The sequence below is a fragment of the Paramisgurnus dabryanus genome, chromosome 14, assembly GCF_030506205.2.
Source record: "Paramisgurnus dabryanus chromosome 14, PD_genome_1.1, whole genome shotgun sequence".
In the NCBI taxonomy this organism is placed as follows: Eukaryota; Metazoa; Chordata; class Actinopteri; order Cypriniformes; family Cobitidae; genus Paramisgurnus; species Paramisgurnus dabryanus.
In genome coordinates, this window is record NC_133350.1 from 12,534,089 (window position 1) to 12,554,105 (window position 20,017).

Consider the following 20,017-nt stretch of genomic DNA (forward strand, 5'->3'; position numbering starts at 1 on the left):
ATTTACATTTTGCGGTATACACGGAATAGAAAAAATATGTTACGGTTGGCATTTTATTTTACGGTAACGGTATATACCACCCTGTCCTATCATGTGTAGTGAAATTTTCAAAAACACAAAGTAAAAACGTTCCTGTTTTTTACTACATTGTTGTCGTGCACACACAGTCTTATATTGAAGGGCTATTGAACAGTAGGGAGCATTGTTTTTCTGTCATGTTTACCTTGAGTAAATCTGTGGTACTCTTGCCGCTAGATTGCTCTAGATTCATCTCAGTGGTTGGCCTTAAGACAGACCCTCTCATCTGAAGTACCCGATGTCAAATCTGAATGGGAGACTTCAAGGAGAGATGTGCCTGATTAGCAGACGTTATAGTGAGCCGACTGCTGGGAGGCCGAGACGTGACACTCGTGGGACGTGTTTACCGGCTTTAAATAGACTCCATCCTAGACAGCACGGCCCATGGGGAGAGCAGTTTCAAGAGACCGACATCATTTCAACTTCGCTTAGTCGTGAAAAACCATCAGTCGCCACCAGGTGGGCCAACTCGGCCTATGCAAATGAAATCAGTCCTCCTACTGCAAAAAGACAAGATCTTAATACGATTTCATCTTGCCAGTGACGAGGAAATCACATTTCCCTCAGGAACGACGGAAGTAGAGCAAGTCCTTATTTGATTTGTTAATAAGCTCACTCTTACACTGAAGATATTTTAACCAGGGGCGTGAATCTCAGAGTTTTTGTTTGTATGGATGGGCATCAGTCAACCAACTTCTATCCTCCTGCAATTTGAACATCTTTGATGTGTCAAATGCATCTGATTGCATAACATCTTTGATTGACATTTTATCATTCTTTGACTTTTCCGTCTTTTTGGTCATTGAACAGATTTATTACTGTACCTAGTTTCTCAATTCTTCTTTTTGGTTCCTCTTGACTCTTGCTTTTCGTAGAGCTCATCTGCCCGTCTGCATGTACAATCGTGTCCTTTTTATAGAGTCTGTCCTACACTCACCCCAAAGTGTGAGGGAGGGGCGACCTAATGTCACTTCCAATGACTGTTACACAGTGTTCATGTCAACAGCTCGGCATCTCGAGTGATGTGTTGTTTTCAGTTTGTTTTCAGACATTAATAGTTGATATCTTTTAAAATTAAAATAAATATAATTTTTTGTGCTTTTAAATCAGAAGATAATAATTATTAAACATTTAACAATTCCAGATGTATTTGGTTTAAAGGAAAACACCACCGTTTTTCAATAATATGTTCTTACCTCAACTTGGATGAATAAAAAAAATTAAAAAAGGATAAAGAATTAGAACTATATTGTATGGTGGAAGAACACTTAGTTTGCAGCACTTCGACCGTAATATTGACAGAAGTTTGAACGAGGGGGGAGAAGTGATGATGTTACTGCGCGCCGAGGTCAAAGTGCTGCAAACTAAGTGTTCTTCCGCCATACAATATAGTTCTCATTTTTTATCCGCTTAAGATATTGCCAAATATTATTTTGTGCCACCATACTTGCTCGTGTAACTACTCATGTAAAAGTCATTAAATTAGGAAAACATGGAAGTGTTTGGTGGCGTCTAAATTCATCCCTGTTTGGATCCTAAGGAATGAATGGGGCTAGGCTAAATGCTAACACGTTCACCACGCGCTGTACAAAGATTAAGTGCAGGCAATAATAAAAAAGATATGTACACTGCAAAAAATGATTTCCAAGAAAAAGTTTTCTTAGTTTTTTTTGTCTTGTTTTCAGTCTTGCGCCTAAAATAAGCCAAAAAAATCTGCCAATGGGGTAAGCTAATTTTTCTTGAATTTAGTGTTTAAGTGTTTTGCTTACCCTATTAGCAGATTTTTTTGCTTGTTTTATGCACCAAATCACTTAAATTTGATATTTTTGGTCTAAAAACTAGACATATTTTTTAGGTCATTTTGCTCATCAAGAAAAGCATCTTAATTTAAGAATTTTTAGATATTTTTACTGATAACAAGACAAAAATACTAAGAAAACTTTTTCTTGAAAATAATTTTTTGCAGTGTATAGCACTATTCGGACGGGATTAGTTTTCCAAACGACGTTTGAGTTTCAGCGTGTCCCCCAGGACGTCTGTGATTTTATGTACCGATTCGGACGGGATTAAAATGATGCAGGCTATTCCAGAGATGGGAGTGTCTGTTTCATGCATTTGGGCGTTGCAGTAGCACGTGCTCTGGATACGCGTGTTTGTAATGTTTAATATTTTGCTTTAAATGTAAAATCATGACAGAACATGTAATTTATTAATTTAATTTTAACAAATCAAAATAAAATATACAAATCCTACTAAAGTAACATTAGCCTACGTGTTTTATATAACTGTCTGCTTATAACAAACACAAAATAATAAAGAAATAATGATTAATACAATTTAATATCTTTATTAATTAACATTACCATTCCGGAGTTGAAGAACTTTGAACGGAGTTTCTTATAATGTTAATGATATATCAGTGTTTAGTCTTAACAGTGTATGATATTCAGCTCGTCTTGATTTAATTACTTTATTTTGCCGAATGCTAAAAAACATTCATATCTGAATGAATGGGACTCAGGAAATACAATATACGCGCATTAGTAAGACCTTACGGCAGATCAAGTTGGCCAAAACACGAAATGAACCGCGTTTTCAAAAGATATTGCGGGCAAACACAGACATTTGCATCCGGACGGGATTAAATTTCTCAGAGGACCTCTGAGTTCGGCGAAAAACAGTAGGTAAATTGCTCTGGAATTTTTACGGAGGTCGTCAGAGAAAAACACAGACATGGCCGATTCGGACGGGATTAAAAACACAGAGGACCTCTGAGAAGCACGATTTTCTCAGAGGTCCCCCTGTAAAACTAATCCCGTCCGAATTGGGCTTATGTATTAATTTGTCTAAGTTGAGGTAAGAACATCAGTGTTTCCCATACATAGGCTCTACTTGGGCGCTGCGCCCAGGTAAATTGCGACCCGCCCAAGTAAAAAAAATCACTTTACGAATTTCCGTATTTCTGAACTCGACTGGATGACCCGTGTTTTGGAGAGAGAGAGAGAGAGCGCGCGAAAGAGAGAGCGCGAGAGAGAGAGCGCGAGAGAGAGGTGGGGGTCGGGTGACCGTGAAGATGATGAACGCGTCATAAACTCATCATCCAGCGCGGCAAACTGGATCAACTGCAGCAGCACATACGGAGCAGCCAGGGAACACACTGCGACCAAAATGGTCACATATGCTTATGTGCATATGTGTTTATAGCATCTAAGTTGGCTTCATTTTGCGTGCAAGCACGTTGTGTCTCTCCGGTTGAGTGTCCGTTCACGTGCTCTCTGTTTCTCAATGAATTGGGCGCGACGCGAAGCAACCTCAGTGTCACATTGTATCCTTTCATGTTTCTGAACTTGAGCAGAGTTTTACCATTAGAGGTCTTTCTTCACTGAGGACGCGGGACCCGTACGGTTCCGGGTTTATATTTTAAATGGTCAGATGGGTCCGGGTCGGTCCTAGTTCATTACTTCGGGTCCCAAGTCTGATTAATATTGTGTGTAAACCCGAGTCGATCGGAGAACGGCCGTGAGCGCTACCGCGCTAAAGCTCGAGTGCTGTTTTAGCGTGCCTCCGGTTTCTATGGCGATAGCAACTGGCTCTTGTCACGACCACGCGCCGCTTCATTTTCTTTATCCCATTTTTTAATAGTCTTACTATTAATAGACAATATCTTTACTAAAATCTAAACAGTTTGCACAGAGATTGTAGCAAAAAGCAGTGCTAATACTGAATGAGCAAAGCTCTAGCTGACTCAGGATATAAAAAACGCAAAGCTGTAATGTAAAGTCTGTCATCGGGACAGCACAGCAAGTAGACTTTTAAATCTGAAATAATTAGTGGATTAAGCTTTTTTTAATCGGCAAAAGAGAAATAGAAAGCAGTAAAAGTGCCTATCTTATAGAAGTTATTACCATTATAACATCAGTCACATTTATAATCTATAGACCTGCACTGTCTATATAGGCTATAGTATACATTGTATATAATTGAGTTTGATAAAAGGGGTCATCAAATTGCTTCATATATCAGTGCAAAAACATCAAGTTTTTTCGTGGTGCTTTGACAAACAGTGTCAGCTTTGTTTATGGCAAAAAAAGTTTGGGGTGGTTAGATTAATGAACTATAATGTGAAATTAATATGAATGTTTTATAAATCAAAGTATTGTGTTGTGTCACACATTATTAGTTCTTTGTTACATGTATAGTAGACCATTTTTTGTCGGTGGATAATAATGATTGCCCTTTTCACCAGCTACCACCACAAGTAAATTTCAGATCTGTGGGAAACACTGAACATAGTAAAATATTGAAAATGGTGGAGTTTTTCTTTAACGCCATATGTGTCAGCCATTCGAAAATTATGTTGCCATAAATAGACAAAAATAGATATAAATATCATGTAACATAACCTCAGTGTTGTAAAAAAAAAAAAAGCTTTTACACTGCAAAAAAAGGACTTTCTCAATTATTATTTTTGTCTTGTTTTACAAAAAAATTGTCCATGATTTTTTCTTTAATTAGGTGTTTAAGAAAAAAGTTCAAGATTTTTCTTAAACAATTTTTTTTTTTTGCTTGTTTTGAGCACAAATTAGATTTTTAAAAGTTTTTTTTCCTGAAAACTAAACCAGGGTTCCTACGCGTCCTGGAAAACCTGGAATTCCTGGAAATTGAATGAGTAATTTTTCAGTGCTGAAAAACACATTGAAAATGAAGAAAAACAGAAATTGTACTGGAAATCTTAAAAAGCGTTCTTATTTAAAGGGATAGTTAACACAAAAAGTTTGTCATCATTTACATTTAATAATTAGGCAGATGCTTTTATCTAAAGCGACCTACAATTAGTATGCACTGGGCAGCTATCACTGCAAAGCAAACAGGGGTAAAGTGCCTTGCTCAAGGGCACTTCAGTCACTCTAGTTCGAACTGGATGTGCACGAATGTTCGAATATTTGTTTCTGAAAAATAATCATTCGAAAATTAAAAATGCCATTCCATTATCCATATTTTTTCATGAGAAAAGAAAACTGTGTCACCAGGGTTAAGCTTTTATTAGAATTGTCTCGTCTTATTTAACTCTTTTTTTTGTGTAATGACTTATAATATAGAATATAAAAATCTTTTGTAGGCTATGTGTTACTAAATCTTTGTTCACTAACATCTCAAGCTATAGTGCAAATATCTACCAAATGCATTTTAAATACACACAACGGCCTGCAAAGAACGCATGATATAACTGGTGAGCATCAGAATTCAATAACATTACTTAATTACATTCAAAATTAATACAATGTAAAATGATATATTTAACTTTATCTATTCCCATAACCAGTTGGAGCAGTTTTTGTGCAGTAATCAGCAGGATTAGTAAATATCTTTCTCAGATGATGGTCACGTAATAAACAGGACAAGCACTTTGTTTTTAGGATCTCAACAGTCGGCATGAAAGTATCAAACCATTTGCTTTATTTATTATCATTTTAAAGGCAGGTATTCTTGTCAGATCAGGTTTGTTACAGGCAGTTGGCAGCGCTTTTTATCCGTTGGCTTGTTCTGGCTGAGGAACAGACTTTCAGTTAATAGGCCTATATGCAAATTTTTCTTATCAAGAAAATGTAAAACTAAATAAACAAGAGAATTATATTACACAGACTGTCAGTATACATGGTGTTTTGTTTGGTATGTTCAGTTGTTGTACAATTAAGCTCTGCACAGATTTAAATGCAGTTTTCTAATGTTTCCAACATACCAATATTATATTCTTTATATAGTTTGTTTGTGTTGAAACTATTCAATGATAATTATAAGCTTGATGTTAAATTGTGACTTAAATGACTCATGTCTACCTCAATATCATTTTGAAAAATGCTACTTAAATTGGCGTGGACGCTGTGAGAAGAACGGCGATGAGTGAGCGGGGGTTAACAAAGAGCATTCGATTTTATAGCACTAAAAATTATAACATGCAAAACCTTTCTCTACTTTCAGCAAACTCTCAATGCCTCCTCATATGTTTCACTTTGGGGAACCCCAACAATTTAGTATAGCTTAACTTGTTACAGTTTTATAAAAAACATAAAACAAAAAATCATGAAAATCTTTTTTTGCAGTGTAAATATATAAACATACAACATATCAAATAAAAGAACAGACCCTTTGCTTAAAAAAAAGTTTTATCCTTTTATCCTATCTTTATTTGTTCTCTTTTTTTCACCTGTTAAATATGGGTAGGTTTCTTCAAAATACCAAATTTGCATTTAATTATACACTGCAAAAAAAGATTTTTAAGAAAAATTCTTAGTATTTTTGTCTTGTTTTCAGTAAAAATATCTAAAAAATCTTAAATTAAGATAATTTTTCTTGATGAGCAAAATGACCCAATAAAAAAAGGGTAGTTTTTACACCCAAAATATCACATTTAAGTGATTTTGTGCATGAAACAAGCAAAAAAAGTCTGCCAATGGGGTAGGGAAATTGTTCTTGAATTTTTCTTGAATTTAGTATTTAAGAAAAATTTTCAAGAAGGAAGTGTTTTCTCTTAATTAACGAGTTAACTCGTCAATGGTGGGAAAAGAGTTAATAAAGGTCATTATGAAATAACAGTTTTACATCATGCTAGCAAAAACATCATGGCTTTTCCCTTTGTCATTTCTTTGATATTGTGTCATCTAACAAAGTAAAGTCTATATAAACCTTATTTTTTTCTACTTTGTAGTCATCAGCAAAGAGCCTTCGTGCCACAATCGGGGACGCGTTCGAGCGACTGCATCGTTTCCTACGGGAACGACAGAAGAGCATGCTTGAGGAACTGGAGGCGGATACGGCTCGCACCCTTTCCGACATCGAGCACAAGATCCAGCGTTACAGCCAGCAGCTCCGCGATGTCAAGGAAGGAATACAGATCCTTCAGGAGCGACTTGGTGAAACCAGCCGTCACGAGTTCTTGGAAGGAATAGCCTTCACTTCTGACAGGTACTAAGGAGGGCGTGTGGTCCGGAGAGGGATGGATGAGCGTGTGTTAATGGTAGATTGAGATTCTGTGGTCTAAAATGCTTTGTCTTTTTTTCTGTAAATGCTGGTCAGGGAGCAAGTCATTCGTGGAGGGTATTGCTGGTGGAAACTAACAAGGCAAGTCAGGTTATTTGATTATCTAGCATTCGGGCGGTATGTGACCATTGCCTGTATATGACGGGCGCCCGGTCAGAAGAGTGAGGTGTAACAGACTATATGCAGAGGTTAGTTAGGGGCTAGCATGATTAATGCGGTTTAATCAGTGTAAATATTTAAAGTTTGGCATAAGCCACCAATATGAGAAATGTTGAATCTGAACTGAATAGACGGGAAGCAATTAAATAGCACTTGCTAACCCCCACTTGCCCTTTTTTGTATGGGAATTTGGAAAAAGATTTGAAAGGAATGAGATGGTGAAGTACAAAGACCATATGGGATGTGAACAGAGTGATTAATGTTGGGGTTGAACTAATGAAAGCGATACACAGTGACCTCGCAAATTTGAGACATTTGACTTTGCAGGGCCAACGTGCTGTAGAAAAGACCTTAACATCCGAAACCAGTGTAACAGAAGTCTGCTCTGTGAGGAAGACTTAATGGCTGGGGTTTGGTGGCATGTTGAATTGAAATAATGCAGTTATTGTCTTTTGTCTCTGCAGAATCAAAGGGAAGATCCATGAAACGAATTTGACGTATGAAGATTTCCCTACATCCAAATATATGGGCCCACTGCAATATACCATTTGGAAGTCTCTTTTTCAGGATATCTCGCCAGGTAATGTATCAGAATCACTGTAGAAATTACAAGGTCATTCACAGTGTGGAGGATAACTATAAAGGCAATAGGCTATAACGTTATGTTAAATTTAACCTTGTGCTCCGGTGTTACAGTATTGAGGATGGATGTAGACGACATGCTGTTGCTTTACGTTTCATAAAAAAGAAAACAGTATTGTTCCTCTGTATCTTTTTTGATTAATTGTGATGTGGATTTTGCTATTCTCTATACCAGTGATTCTCAACCAGTGGGCCGCGGCCCACCTTTGGTCCCTCTTTTGCCTTCAAATACAGAGGCGTTTTTATTCACTGCATGAGAAGTAGAAATAATTTTAAATACAGCCGCTGAAAAAATTAATAGACCATTCAGTTTTGCTTTTTATAATCATGTCCACATGTATTGTTATAATTTCAGTCCAGTGTTGACTTCAGACAGCGAACTTCAGGAGTGACATAAAGTCACTTCAACACAACACCAATAATGTTAAAATGCCATAAAAGGACACGTGAAAGATGTTTTTAAAAATCAGGTTATTTCATCAAATATTCACTTTTAAATTGTTCCTAAAATAAATGTTAAAACATTAGCATTGTGTTGTTAAAAAATTAATTTGAAACTTGTTTTCTTTGCAGTAAGCCTATTTAAAATCTGAATCTTTTTTGTATTGTGTTCCCCCCCCCCATTTCAATTTTTGGCAAATAAAAAAAATTATTAGGAATTTGGCAGAATTGTTTTGGTAGTTGATAGAATGAAACAAAAAAATAAGTTTTTCTTTAATTACATACCTATAAATAGTAAATTTAGAAACTTGAAATGGTACTTAATGTTTTCTGCGGCTGTATATTTCACCTTTAAAGATGCAAGTTCTCAAAAGTACTACTCTTGAGTACTAATAAAGTTCAAAGTCTAAGCCTAAAAGTCCCCCTTTACATCTACATCATTTAGAAAGTTGGTCCTCAGAAAATTTTAAAAAGTAATCAGTTGGCCGAAAGGTTGAAAACCCTGCTCTATACGATTTTTAAAACCATTGTTATCGTCCAAAGTGTGAACTTTACCCTGTAGAAGATGATCCAGATTGTATGTATGAGAAAACTGCAAATTAGAGATTTACAGATATATTGTGCAATAATCGTCATCCATAAAAGCTGTTTTTACGGCATCGGTATCGGCAGATAGTTTAAAAACAACCGATAGTCATGGCCGACATGTTCTGTCAATCAACAGGAAAATGCTAAGCTCTGTGTATAAAAACATCACTAGTTTTATGTTCAATATTAATGGTCATTATATGAATCAGTAAAATTTAGAAATGTTATCTTCAGAAGTTTATGAAAGTTAATATAACCACCAAACGATTGATATCAGGAGATATCAGTCTGAATAATCGGGTATCGATATTGAAAATACCACACAGTTTTACAGTAGCTTCTGTATGTGCTATGAAGGCTATAAAGACATTTTCTGCAGTTTCTGAATCTTGTGCATAAGTGCTGTTTAGCAAATTGTATGTTGTTGTATTGTTATTAGGGCTGCACGATATATAGCTTCAACACCGGCATCGCAATTTGTGCATCTGCAATCACGTTAACATGCTGAACAATTTTTGTTTTAAGTGGAACTACTTTGGATGCCTTCAGCCAGTGTTACGCTAAATGAGGAATAGAGAAATCTTTGAACTTTACAAGAAATGCATTGCAGAAGTTAATCCCTCTAAAAAAACCTGTTTTTTATTTTACCGTGCAGGCCTAATTGAAATCATTTTGTATGTTATAATTAGGGGTGCACCAATATAATGGGTATCACAATTTTTTCCCACTACAGGAGATTGGATGATTTTTTGGAAATAGGCGGTTATCAGGGCAGATATCCTGGGGATGCTGTGTGATTTTTTTTTTATTGGGTGACAATGACATCAGAATTGCATTTCCAGGTTTCCCACGGGTCCTTGAAATCCTTGAAAGTTTGTGAATCTGGGGGGGTTCAAGGCCTTTGGAAGTTTTTTAAAATATACATACATAGATACAAGTCATTGAAAGTGCTTGAATCTATTATATTCAAGTTTTCTGGAAACTTTGTAGTGTAGGATAATATCATAAAAATTCTAGACTTTTAAGCACACATGCTAAACTGTTCGATTTAAATGCTTATATCTTCTGTATGCGAATGTTGATTCATACCAAAATGCTTTTTTGCATAGTTAATTTGTGTTTGACACATGAAAACGTCTTGGGTTACGTATGTAACTGTTGTTCTCTGAGAAGGGAACGAGACGCTGCGTCTCCCTTGCCATACTTCCTGCGCCTCTGTAACGCCATCTTTGGCAATATTTCAGATAGCGATATACTTCCTGGCTCCCGCGTCACCCTGTCCTTGTCGTTAAGCCTCACCATTGGTTGAATTTGATATACACATTAAGACGCACTTACCCTTGGAGGTCCCCAAAGTGTCACCACAGTGACGCAGCGCGAGTTCCCTCGAAAGGGAACTGTAACAATGTATCTTTTAAAGGTAACACGATGTAACCTTGCTCTCACTTAAAATGTGTCCCCACATTTAGTCCTTGAATTTGAGTGTATTGGACCCGGAAAGTCCTTAAAAAAGGTGTGGGAACCCTGAATTTTATACACTCTGCAGATGTCCTTCTTAATAATCGATTATCACATTGCCACAAAATTTTTGTATCACTGCATCCCTAGTTGTAATGTACATCTTATGCTTATATGCAGGAAATCACAACTCACGTTTTCTTTTAAAGGTGCTAATAATTTTTGGTCTCATCGATCTGTTTGTAGTAATTAGTTGTTTCTAATGATCATTACTTCAATATTACAAATTAGTTTGCATGATTAGTGAATCCAATTAACAAGGATTCATGGAACATAAACACAGCACCCATGTTTGCAGCCCCGTGGATGAGATGATATGCATTTGATTGAGCCGAGCACAAGCGGCCCATTTTAATGGCAGCACCGCAGCGACAACTGCCTCCATCTGTATTCCCCCGCAGTAACCACCTGAGGCAGCGCATTATTTAAAATAAGGCAGCAGGCTCTCTCAATCAATTCTCCAATTTACCAGCGTCCTTTACACAGACAGAAATTCCTCCCTGACTGAGTCTCAAATGAAGCGACTCCAGCACAAATCTGCCTCTGTACTTGCCTTTATTCTGCATTTTGCTCTTATAGGTTTTAAAATGATGTCATAATTGAGCAACATTATCAGTTTTGCCTCTTTGTGAATCCGAAACGTATTATTGGTGCTTGTAATTCTGTAAAAGAGAGAGAAGGAGAGATGGATCGAAGGAAAGGCGACTGAGGTTAAATTATTTATAGGTTACCTGAAGCAAACTGCCAATGTCAAAGAGTGGAAATGTCAACATCCTATCCCCTTTGGACAGAACGGCTTCGGGCAGAGGTTTTAAATAGCAATGATAAAAAATATTTTGCTAATTTTACCAGCCTGACAAGCATTCCTATCCATTGAGCATAGAAAAACAAGCCAGCATTGTTTCACTCTTAATGTCACTCTAAACAAGAAAGGAAATTGATGCAAAAACCTTTAATTTCATAACAACCCTGTGAATTCATGCAAAATGACTGCCAGATGCGTGTGCAATGTAAAATAATGCACGTCGTGTCTGATAAATGATTGCTGCAGGTTTACATTCAATACCCACAGTCGTCTCTGCTTCATTTTCTCCCATCATTCATCATCAAGTTTGGTATTGTTAGTGCAGTTCATTACAGCTAAACATCTTAGAAATGTATCATGGGATTTAAAGCATCATGAGGTGTTTGTTTACCAAGCAGACCGCACCAGCTGGATGTCTATAGTTTTTGACTGCATTAAACACAGGCCCAATGTTTTATGGTTTGCATGGAAAAATTGTCCTCCAGCCAGGGTTTGCCTCAGCTCTGGGTTTCTTCCATTGGCACGGTTGCAAGCCGCTGAACTCACAGCAAGCTGGCGCCATAATGGCAAATGCAGATTGTGCTGTAGGCATCGCCAGCCAGGCAGCGGTTGATGGATGCTGTTTTATTTATCCTTTTTTGGCAAAGTACTCAATACTTGTCTGCTGTACTAAAAGACAATGAGCAGGACTCCACAGACCGAGATCATTTCTGCTGTCTTGTTTCTTGATACCTTTTAAAGGGTTAGTGTACTCTAAATGTGTCTTTCCAGACCCACATGACTTTCTTTATGTGGTTAAGCACAATAATAAAGTTTCACTACCCATCACAAACAAATCCATCTCCCTCACCAATGCAATTGGTGACTGTTGCCATGAAGGTAAAGTTTAGCACAGTGGTTCCCAACCTGGGGTCCGGGCCCCCCTTTAGGGTGTGCCAGAGTTCACAAGGGGGGTGTGGGTTCCAATATGCTTTGAGCTCAAATAAAAATGCATAAAATGTTCCACAATAATTTTATAAAAACATATTTTAACCCCCCCCCCAAGCAGTTTAAAAAAAACTTTATCATCCAGCGCCAGAATTTTTTGACTTTCAGAAAAGTTTAATGCCTTCCAGAAAATGTTCTACTTTAAATATATAAATATACAATATATCAAATGAAAGAACAGACCCTCTCAAACTTTCATTTTTATTTTATGGGTAGTTTTTATTTTAAATGCCATATTTTAAGCAAAAGCTGAGATAATTGCATTTTTGTAAAGGACTTTTGTTAGAGATCGGATTCAGAGTGATGATCAAAACATTGACAGAGTTTTTACTGTTTTTGGATCAGTGGATGCTTCAGTGTTTTATAAGTTATGTAAGAGCACCACCTAGTGGATAATAGCGGAAATATTGATTGCCGTAAAAGCTTGTCAATGGCGCGGAAAGAGTTAAAAAGTTAAAAACGTTCTTGTCAACCTAATGGCAAAATCAAATGGAAAGATAGATGTAAACGGTGCATCTTTTTTGTCGTTTTATTTATTGTTTTAATTGTATTTTCTATTTTTTTACCATTGTCGCTTGGGTTTAGGGTTAGAAATTTTTTTCATTACATAAAAATGACATCTTAACACAAACCCCAATTCTAACCCCAACTCCAAGCGACCATGGCTTAAAAATAGACAAAACATGGAGAAACTTGTATATTAAATAACCTCCTTAAGCAAATCTCAAATCTAACCCTAAACCCAAGTGACAATAGTTTAAAAAACAAACAAAAAATTGAGAAACCAATAAATAAAACGACAAAAAAAGATGCGCCGTTTAAGTGAATGAGAAGGACTGGCGATATGCATGCCAAATTGGAAATTGGCGTATGTATTGCACGATTTTCACACTTTATGCTATTTATATGCATCTACATAAGACTGGGTAGGTTGGGGGGGCTTAGATGTCGTATATATACTGAGGGGGGGTTTGGGAACCACTGGTCTAGCACACAGTATGTTTCACATATGCTGATTCAGTGTTTGAAATTTAGGGAGGGTGTTTATTCATGTAGAATTTTTTACCGCGGTAAGCTACAGAGGAGTGTTGTTGGACCAGGTCAGGTAGAAGCTGTGTCAGCACATGTGATTGACCGGAATGACTCCTTTAGGACCTACCCGCCCCTTTCACCTGCTATTACAATCAGTCATTCTGACACTTTTCTTATTGGTGGAGGTATTAAAAGAACAGGAGATAATAAAGAGGTCACAATGGGATGAGTAAATGACACATGATGGGTTTAAACGTACACTGATGACATGCTTGAGCTTGTAATGTGGTCATGTAAGGTGGAAATTTATGTTTTTAATGTATATTATAGCAACTGAATAACTTGTACCAGCTAGCTTTGTTCAGATGACTTAAACCAAAATGCTTTGGCACCGTATAGACTTCATCACTCTTTGCCATAGTATTTATTGCTATGACATTTATATCACATTTTTTAACATTTTCACAGGTCTTTTTCTATTTGTTATAAAATTTTTGTTATATGGTTTTGATATATAATTTACTAAATAAAAAATAATGTTTTGCAGCAATGCACATTTCGAAAAGCCCTATAGAAATAAAATTATTTTTAAAATATTAATATATATTATTTATATGTATTATTTAAAAAAATACATGTACACTCTTGCCTTGGTATTTATTGCTATGATATTTATATGACATTTTTGCATATTTCCACAGGTCTTTATTTAATGGTTATATAATTTTTTTATTGTTTTAATATTAAATTTACAAAATTAAAAATAAATGTTTTTCAGCAATGCACATTGGAAAAGCCCTATAATAATAATAATAATACAATTATTATTTTTAATATGATATATTATTTTATATGTATTATTAAAAAAACTTCATGTTCACTCTCGGCATAGTATTTATTGCATTGACATTTATGACATTTATATAACATTTTAGCATGTTTTTACAGGTTATTTGTTATATACGTTTTCTATTTTTGTATTATTGTTTTGATATATAATTAAAAATAAATGTTTTGCAGCAATGCACATTGTGAAAAGCCCTATAGAAATATATATATTTTTAATATCATATATTATTTATAGGTATTATTCATATATAATTTGAGAAACTGCACATTTTGAAAAGCGCTATAGAGATAAAATGTATTTTTTTGTATTATATATTATTTATATGTATTATTTATATACAATTTAAAAAAGTGCACATTTCGAAAAGCGCTATAGAGATAAAATGTATATTTTGGTATTATATATTATTTATATGTATTATTTATATATAATTTAAAAAACTGCATATTTCGAAAAGCGTTATGGAGATAAAATGTATTTTTTAATATTATATATTATTTATATGTATTATTTATATATAATTTAAAAAACTGCATATTTCGAAAGCGCTATAGAGATAAAATGTATTTTTTATTATATATTATTTATATATAATTTAAAAAACGGCATATTTCGAAAAGCGTTATAGAGATAATTTTTTATTTTTAGTATTATATATTATTTATATGTATTATTTATATATGATAAAAAAACTGCACATTTCGAAAAGCGACATAGATATAATTTTAAATTTTTAGTATTATATATTATTTATATGTATTGTTTATATATAATTTAAAAAACTGCACATTTCAAAAAGCGATAGAGATAAAATTTACTTTTTATTTATTATTTATGTATGTATTATTATAATTTATTTTTTGTAATTATTATGAAATTTGCCTTACTTTCTTCTTTGCTTTGGTCTAGGGCTTTGTGGCTCTTTGAAGTTAATTTAAAATGTAATAATTTGGAGAAACAAGGCTTTAACCCTGCAGTCATACAAGATGAAATAACTGTAAAACCAGAATTAAGTATTAAATAATGCACTGGTGCTGTTTAACGGTCATCTGGTGGATGTACTGATTTTCATCGCCTTTGTCTTCACAGTGCCTGCTGCTTTAACCATGGACCCCATCACCGCTCATCAGAGGCTCATACTGTCAGACGACTGCACCATAGTCGCTTACGGAAACCTGCATCCGCAGCCGCTACAGGATTCGCCGCGCCGTTTCGACGTAGAGGTCTCCGTCCTCGGGGCTGAAGGCTTCTCCGGAGGCATTCACTACTGGGAAGTCATGGTGTCTGAAAAAACCCAATGGATGATCGGCTTGGCCAACGAGACGGTCAACCGCAAGGGAAGCATTCAAATCCAACCCGGCCGAGGCTTCTACTGCATCGTCATGCACGACGGGAATCAGTACAGCGCTTGCACCGAACCCTGGACGCGCCTCAATGTAAAGAGCAAACTCGAGAAGGTGGGCGTCTACCTGGACTACCCCAAAGGTTTGCTTGTTTTCTACAACGCTGACGACATGTCCTGGCTCTACACATACCGCGAGAAGTTTCAAGCCAAACTCTTTCCGTACTTCAGCCCAGGTCAAAGTCACGCTAACGGAAAAAATGTGCAGCCCTTGCGAATCAACACCGTTCGTTTATAGGAACTGAGTCGGCATTATTGGGAAAAATTTTAAACTATGATAAACTTTATTCTTTCAGCTTATTTAAAGGTACTTGAGAAAGTGGAGGGGTAGAAAATGAAGTTATCACGCTGATGGATGTCTTGTTGGGCTCTGTGAATGCCTGGAGTGGGAAATAAAATGAAGGGCCTTGCACTTTTCCGCGAGAGGTGCCTATGGACGTTTGGTACATTTTAGTGTCACTGGTCATTTGTAATCTTGCCATGGCCTTCTTGCTTGCCCAAGATTTCCCAGCTGCTTGCACACAATACCCCGGTTTATATCCCCTGAGCCCCTGCCGCGTTCAAACGCTCCTACTTTCAAGGCTCTGGGAAAGAGCTTATCCGAAATGTGTTTGCCGTTTCATTTTGTGCAAATAGCTTTGGCGTTTTTGTGGAGTGTGTTCTGCGTTATACCGCTACGCGGCCTGATATTTTGACACAGGTTAACCCTTGAGACCAATGAGGTGGTGCGGTACCAATAGCTTTTCTTCTGTTAGCTGCATGAATGATGATGGTGATATTGTGTTTCTTAGGTCACGTTAAATGTGACGTGTTTGACTTTGCAGGTGTCCTGCAGTAATCGAACCCCAAACTACCAGACCAGTTGTCTTAGTATGTTGTGTTTTTGTGTGTGGTTGTGTCTGTCGACATTGATGACTCCTTGACTTGGCTTGGCTTTATTTCCTACAACAATCAGGGCAGTGCTGGAGTTACTCGTATGCCACTATTGTATCCGCTGCTATGTTAAAGGGTCGTGGCTTTGTGTATTTTTTTACATATGGAAAGTGATAGCTTCGCCTTTGATAAATGCATCCCGTACCCTCATTTCTTTTATTTATTCATTCTGCTCTCTAAAACATTCCAGTGTTCAGGGTCTCTGGACATTTCGTGAGGACCCTGGGTTAAACCGGTTAACCTTAACACATCTCATCAGGTGATAGTTGTGCGACGTGACATTTCCATCGAAAAACGGTGCATCCATTCTTCTGTAAAAAAAAGTGTTCGATTAGTTTTTATTTTGAAATCAAATTTTAATTTTCTTGTATATACTGAGCTCAGTTTTTAAAAATCAATGCTATTTTACAGTGCATATATATATATAGTATAGTTTTAAATGGGAACATTTTATTTATGTCTCTGAATGGTCCTCGATTGCAGAGAGTATGAACATTAATTGATATTTTGTAAGCTTGTTTATGTATCCTGGCCAGACTTTCACGAATCTCTCGAGTTTCAATACGAATCTTTTGCTTTTTTTCTGCCAATGGAGCAATGCATCCTGGTGGGAAAGTCATTTGATCCCTTCTTCACTTTAAATCAAATTCAGATTATTTTCTGGACATGAACTGTTCCACTTCTGTTTGGTTATGATGTATCTGCGTGTTTTGTTATTTGTGGTGTTTAAGGGTCAAGGCAGTGTTTCAGTCGGGACCTCAGTGGGGTCTGTAGCACACAGGATTGCTTCTTGTGTTACGTGAAGCAGTCAGATTATTATTATTATTATTATTATTATTGTGAGGTGGTGGTGATGGGATCTTTTAAAATATTTAGTCACACATTAGTGAGGATTGTTAATGGATAAAATGATGATGAGCACTCGAGTGTTTGAATGGAAGCTGCTTCGTTTCATTGTTGTGTAAATGCGCTCTGGTAAGCTCTTGCTGCTAGAGGTTCATGGACAAAATGTTTTAAATGTTCAATTAAAAAATGCCAAATCCAAAAACATTTCTGACTTTTTATTGTGTTTAATCAACTCTGTTAATAATGTAACGCAGGGTCCAAAATAGGGATGCTAAACAATTAATCGCGAATAATCGTTAGCAGAATAAAAGTTTTTGTTTACATCACATATGTTTGTAAACTGTGTATAATAAATATGTATATATATAAATATGTATAATTTTAAGGAAAAAAATTTTATATATTAAGTATTTATATTTAAAAATAATATAAATTATACATAAATATACAAATGTATATACACATGTAAACATTTCTAAAACATATACATGCATGTGTGTACATTTATTTATACAAATTTATTATACACAGTTCACACACATATATGATGTAAACAAAAACTTTTATTCTGCTAACGATTAATCGCGATTTATTGTTTAGCATCCCTAGTCCAAAACTAACCCTTTTATTGTTGAATAAATTAATCCAATTCGAGATACAGAAAACATTTCAGAAAAGTTTAACCTGGTCTGTGGAAATTTGGGACACTCCACTTTTTAGGCTCATTTTCAAGCTTCTAGAGAGTTAAACATTTTAATTTTACCATTTTGGAATCCATTCAGACAATCTCCGGGTCTTGCTGTACCATTTTTAGCATAGCTTAGCATAATTCATTGAATCTGATTAGACCATTAGCATTGTTTCAATATTTTTTCTATTTAAAACTTGACTCTTCTGTAGTTACATCGTGTACTAAGCACTTGAAAAAAGTCCCCTTGGTAAATTTCAATAGCAGGGGACTCTTTTCGGGCAGTGTGTGATATCATTGTGCCTGCTGTAGCTATGGTACGGCAGCAAAGTCCTTGATTATTACGCCGAAATGAAAGTATAGTTCTTAGCCATATCTGCCTAGAAAATTGCAACTTTTAATTTTCAGTCGGTCTTAGTACACTATGTAACTAGAGAAGAGTCAAGTTTAACTCTTTCACCGCCAGCGTTTTTAAAAAAAGTTGCCAGCCAGCGCCAGCGTTTTTCATGATTTTCACCAAAGTTTAATGCCTTCCAGAAAATGTTCTTCTTTAAATAAATAAACATACAATATACCAAATGAAAGAACAGACCCTCTGCTTTCAAACAAAAAAAAAAGCGTTTCATCCTACCTTTAGTGGTTCTTTTGCAATCAGCTTTTGAATATGGGTAGGTTTTTGCAAAAACACCATATTTTGAGCAAAAAGCAAAAATAATTCCATTTTTGTGACGGACTTTTCATAGAGATCCCATTCAGAGCGATCTTTAAATCAGACACGGACATGCAGCAGCTTGCCATAGGGCAATACTTCCGTTGCGGAAGGGCGCCACCTGGTGGATAATAGCGGTATTGCGGAAAGACGGAAAATCTCGTCATTGGCGGAGAAGCGTTTTCTCTTAATTGACGAGATATCTCGTCAATGGCGGGGAAAGAGTTAAAATAGGAAAAATATTTAAACTCTTTGGTTATTTTCTAGCACAATGCTAATGGTCTAATCAGATTCAATGGATTATGCTAAGCTATGCTAAAAGTGCTAGCGCCAGACCCCAAGATCAGCTGAATTGATTCCAAAACGGTAAGAATCAAATGTTTAACTCTACGGGAGCTGAAAATTAAGGATATTTTCAAAAAAAGTGGAGTATCCCTTTAAGTGGTTTGCCAAGAAGCCAAAAATTGTTTTGCCACATTAAAACACAGAAACTAACTTTTTCCCATTTGCATTTTGGACCCTTGTTCAATGTGATCGGTTAATAAGTTAACATCACATTTTCTACAATCTTTTCTCAGTTTTCTATTTTTTACCAAATGGCAAGCAATTTTGCATTTAATAGCTGTCCAAATGTCATCTAGGCTAAATTTGGGCTGTAAGTGAAAATTTTATAGACGTCTAATCATAGCCCAAAATAAATGAAGCCTTGTAATCACTGTTGACTTTGCTTACATGATGAGATATCATACATCTCACAAGTTATTTTTGCAGAAACGACAAATTCAAGTTTATTTTGGCTAGAAGTGAGTTACTCATAGACTATATCGGGTCTATAGCTAACCTAGACAGTACATTATGGCATTATCTGATGATGCATCAGGAGACACAACCAGCCAGTGACAAATCGCTCTCTCAGTCTGAAAACAACGTATTTGTCTTTGGCACTCGATCTTTTGGTGTAGAGCAGGGTTTCTCAAAGTCCGGACTCCGGTCCGGATCCGGACCCGACGGGAACTTGATCCGGACCCGCGTCCACTTCATATTACAAGTGCATTAATTTCTATGTGACTGATAAATGTGTGCATTTGCTACTTTAAAATTGCATATTAAACTTGTAAACAATTCGTTTAGTTTTTATTTTTAGATTTAAGAGTATTCCTGGTCCGAAAATAAAACGAGTTATTTAAAAATTTCCTGTGTGACGCTGTAGCCATCACACCCAGATATTATGCACAGCTGCTTCATGTACTACGGCTTTTGATCAGTAAGTCCTTATCAATCTGAAATCACTAGGGTTTGAG

The 20,017-nt window shown here is 36.0% G+C and overlaps 1 protein-coding gene across 1 annotated transcript in view; it reads left to right on the forward strand.

Moving 5' to 3' along the window:
• The window catches only part of LOC135740670 (E3 ubiquitin-protein ligase TRIM62-like), a 57,945-nt gene extending 40,366 nt beyond the window's left edge, over positions 1-17,579 (forward strand). Inside the window, exons 4-6 of the mRNA XM_065259129.1 lie at positions 6,785-7,041; positions 7,740-7,855; positions 15,228-17,579. Of these exons, the coding sequence (XP_065115201.1) occupies positions 6,785-7,041; positions 7,740-7,855; positions 15,228-15,778 (924 nt within the window). The 3' untranslated portion in view covers positions 15,779-17,579. The remainder of the gene's footprint in view (positions 1-6,784; positions 7,042-7,739; positions 7,856-15,227) is intronic.
• Positions 17,580-20,017: the final 2,438 nt, after the last annotated feature.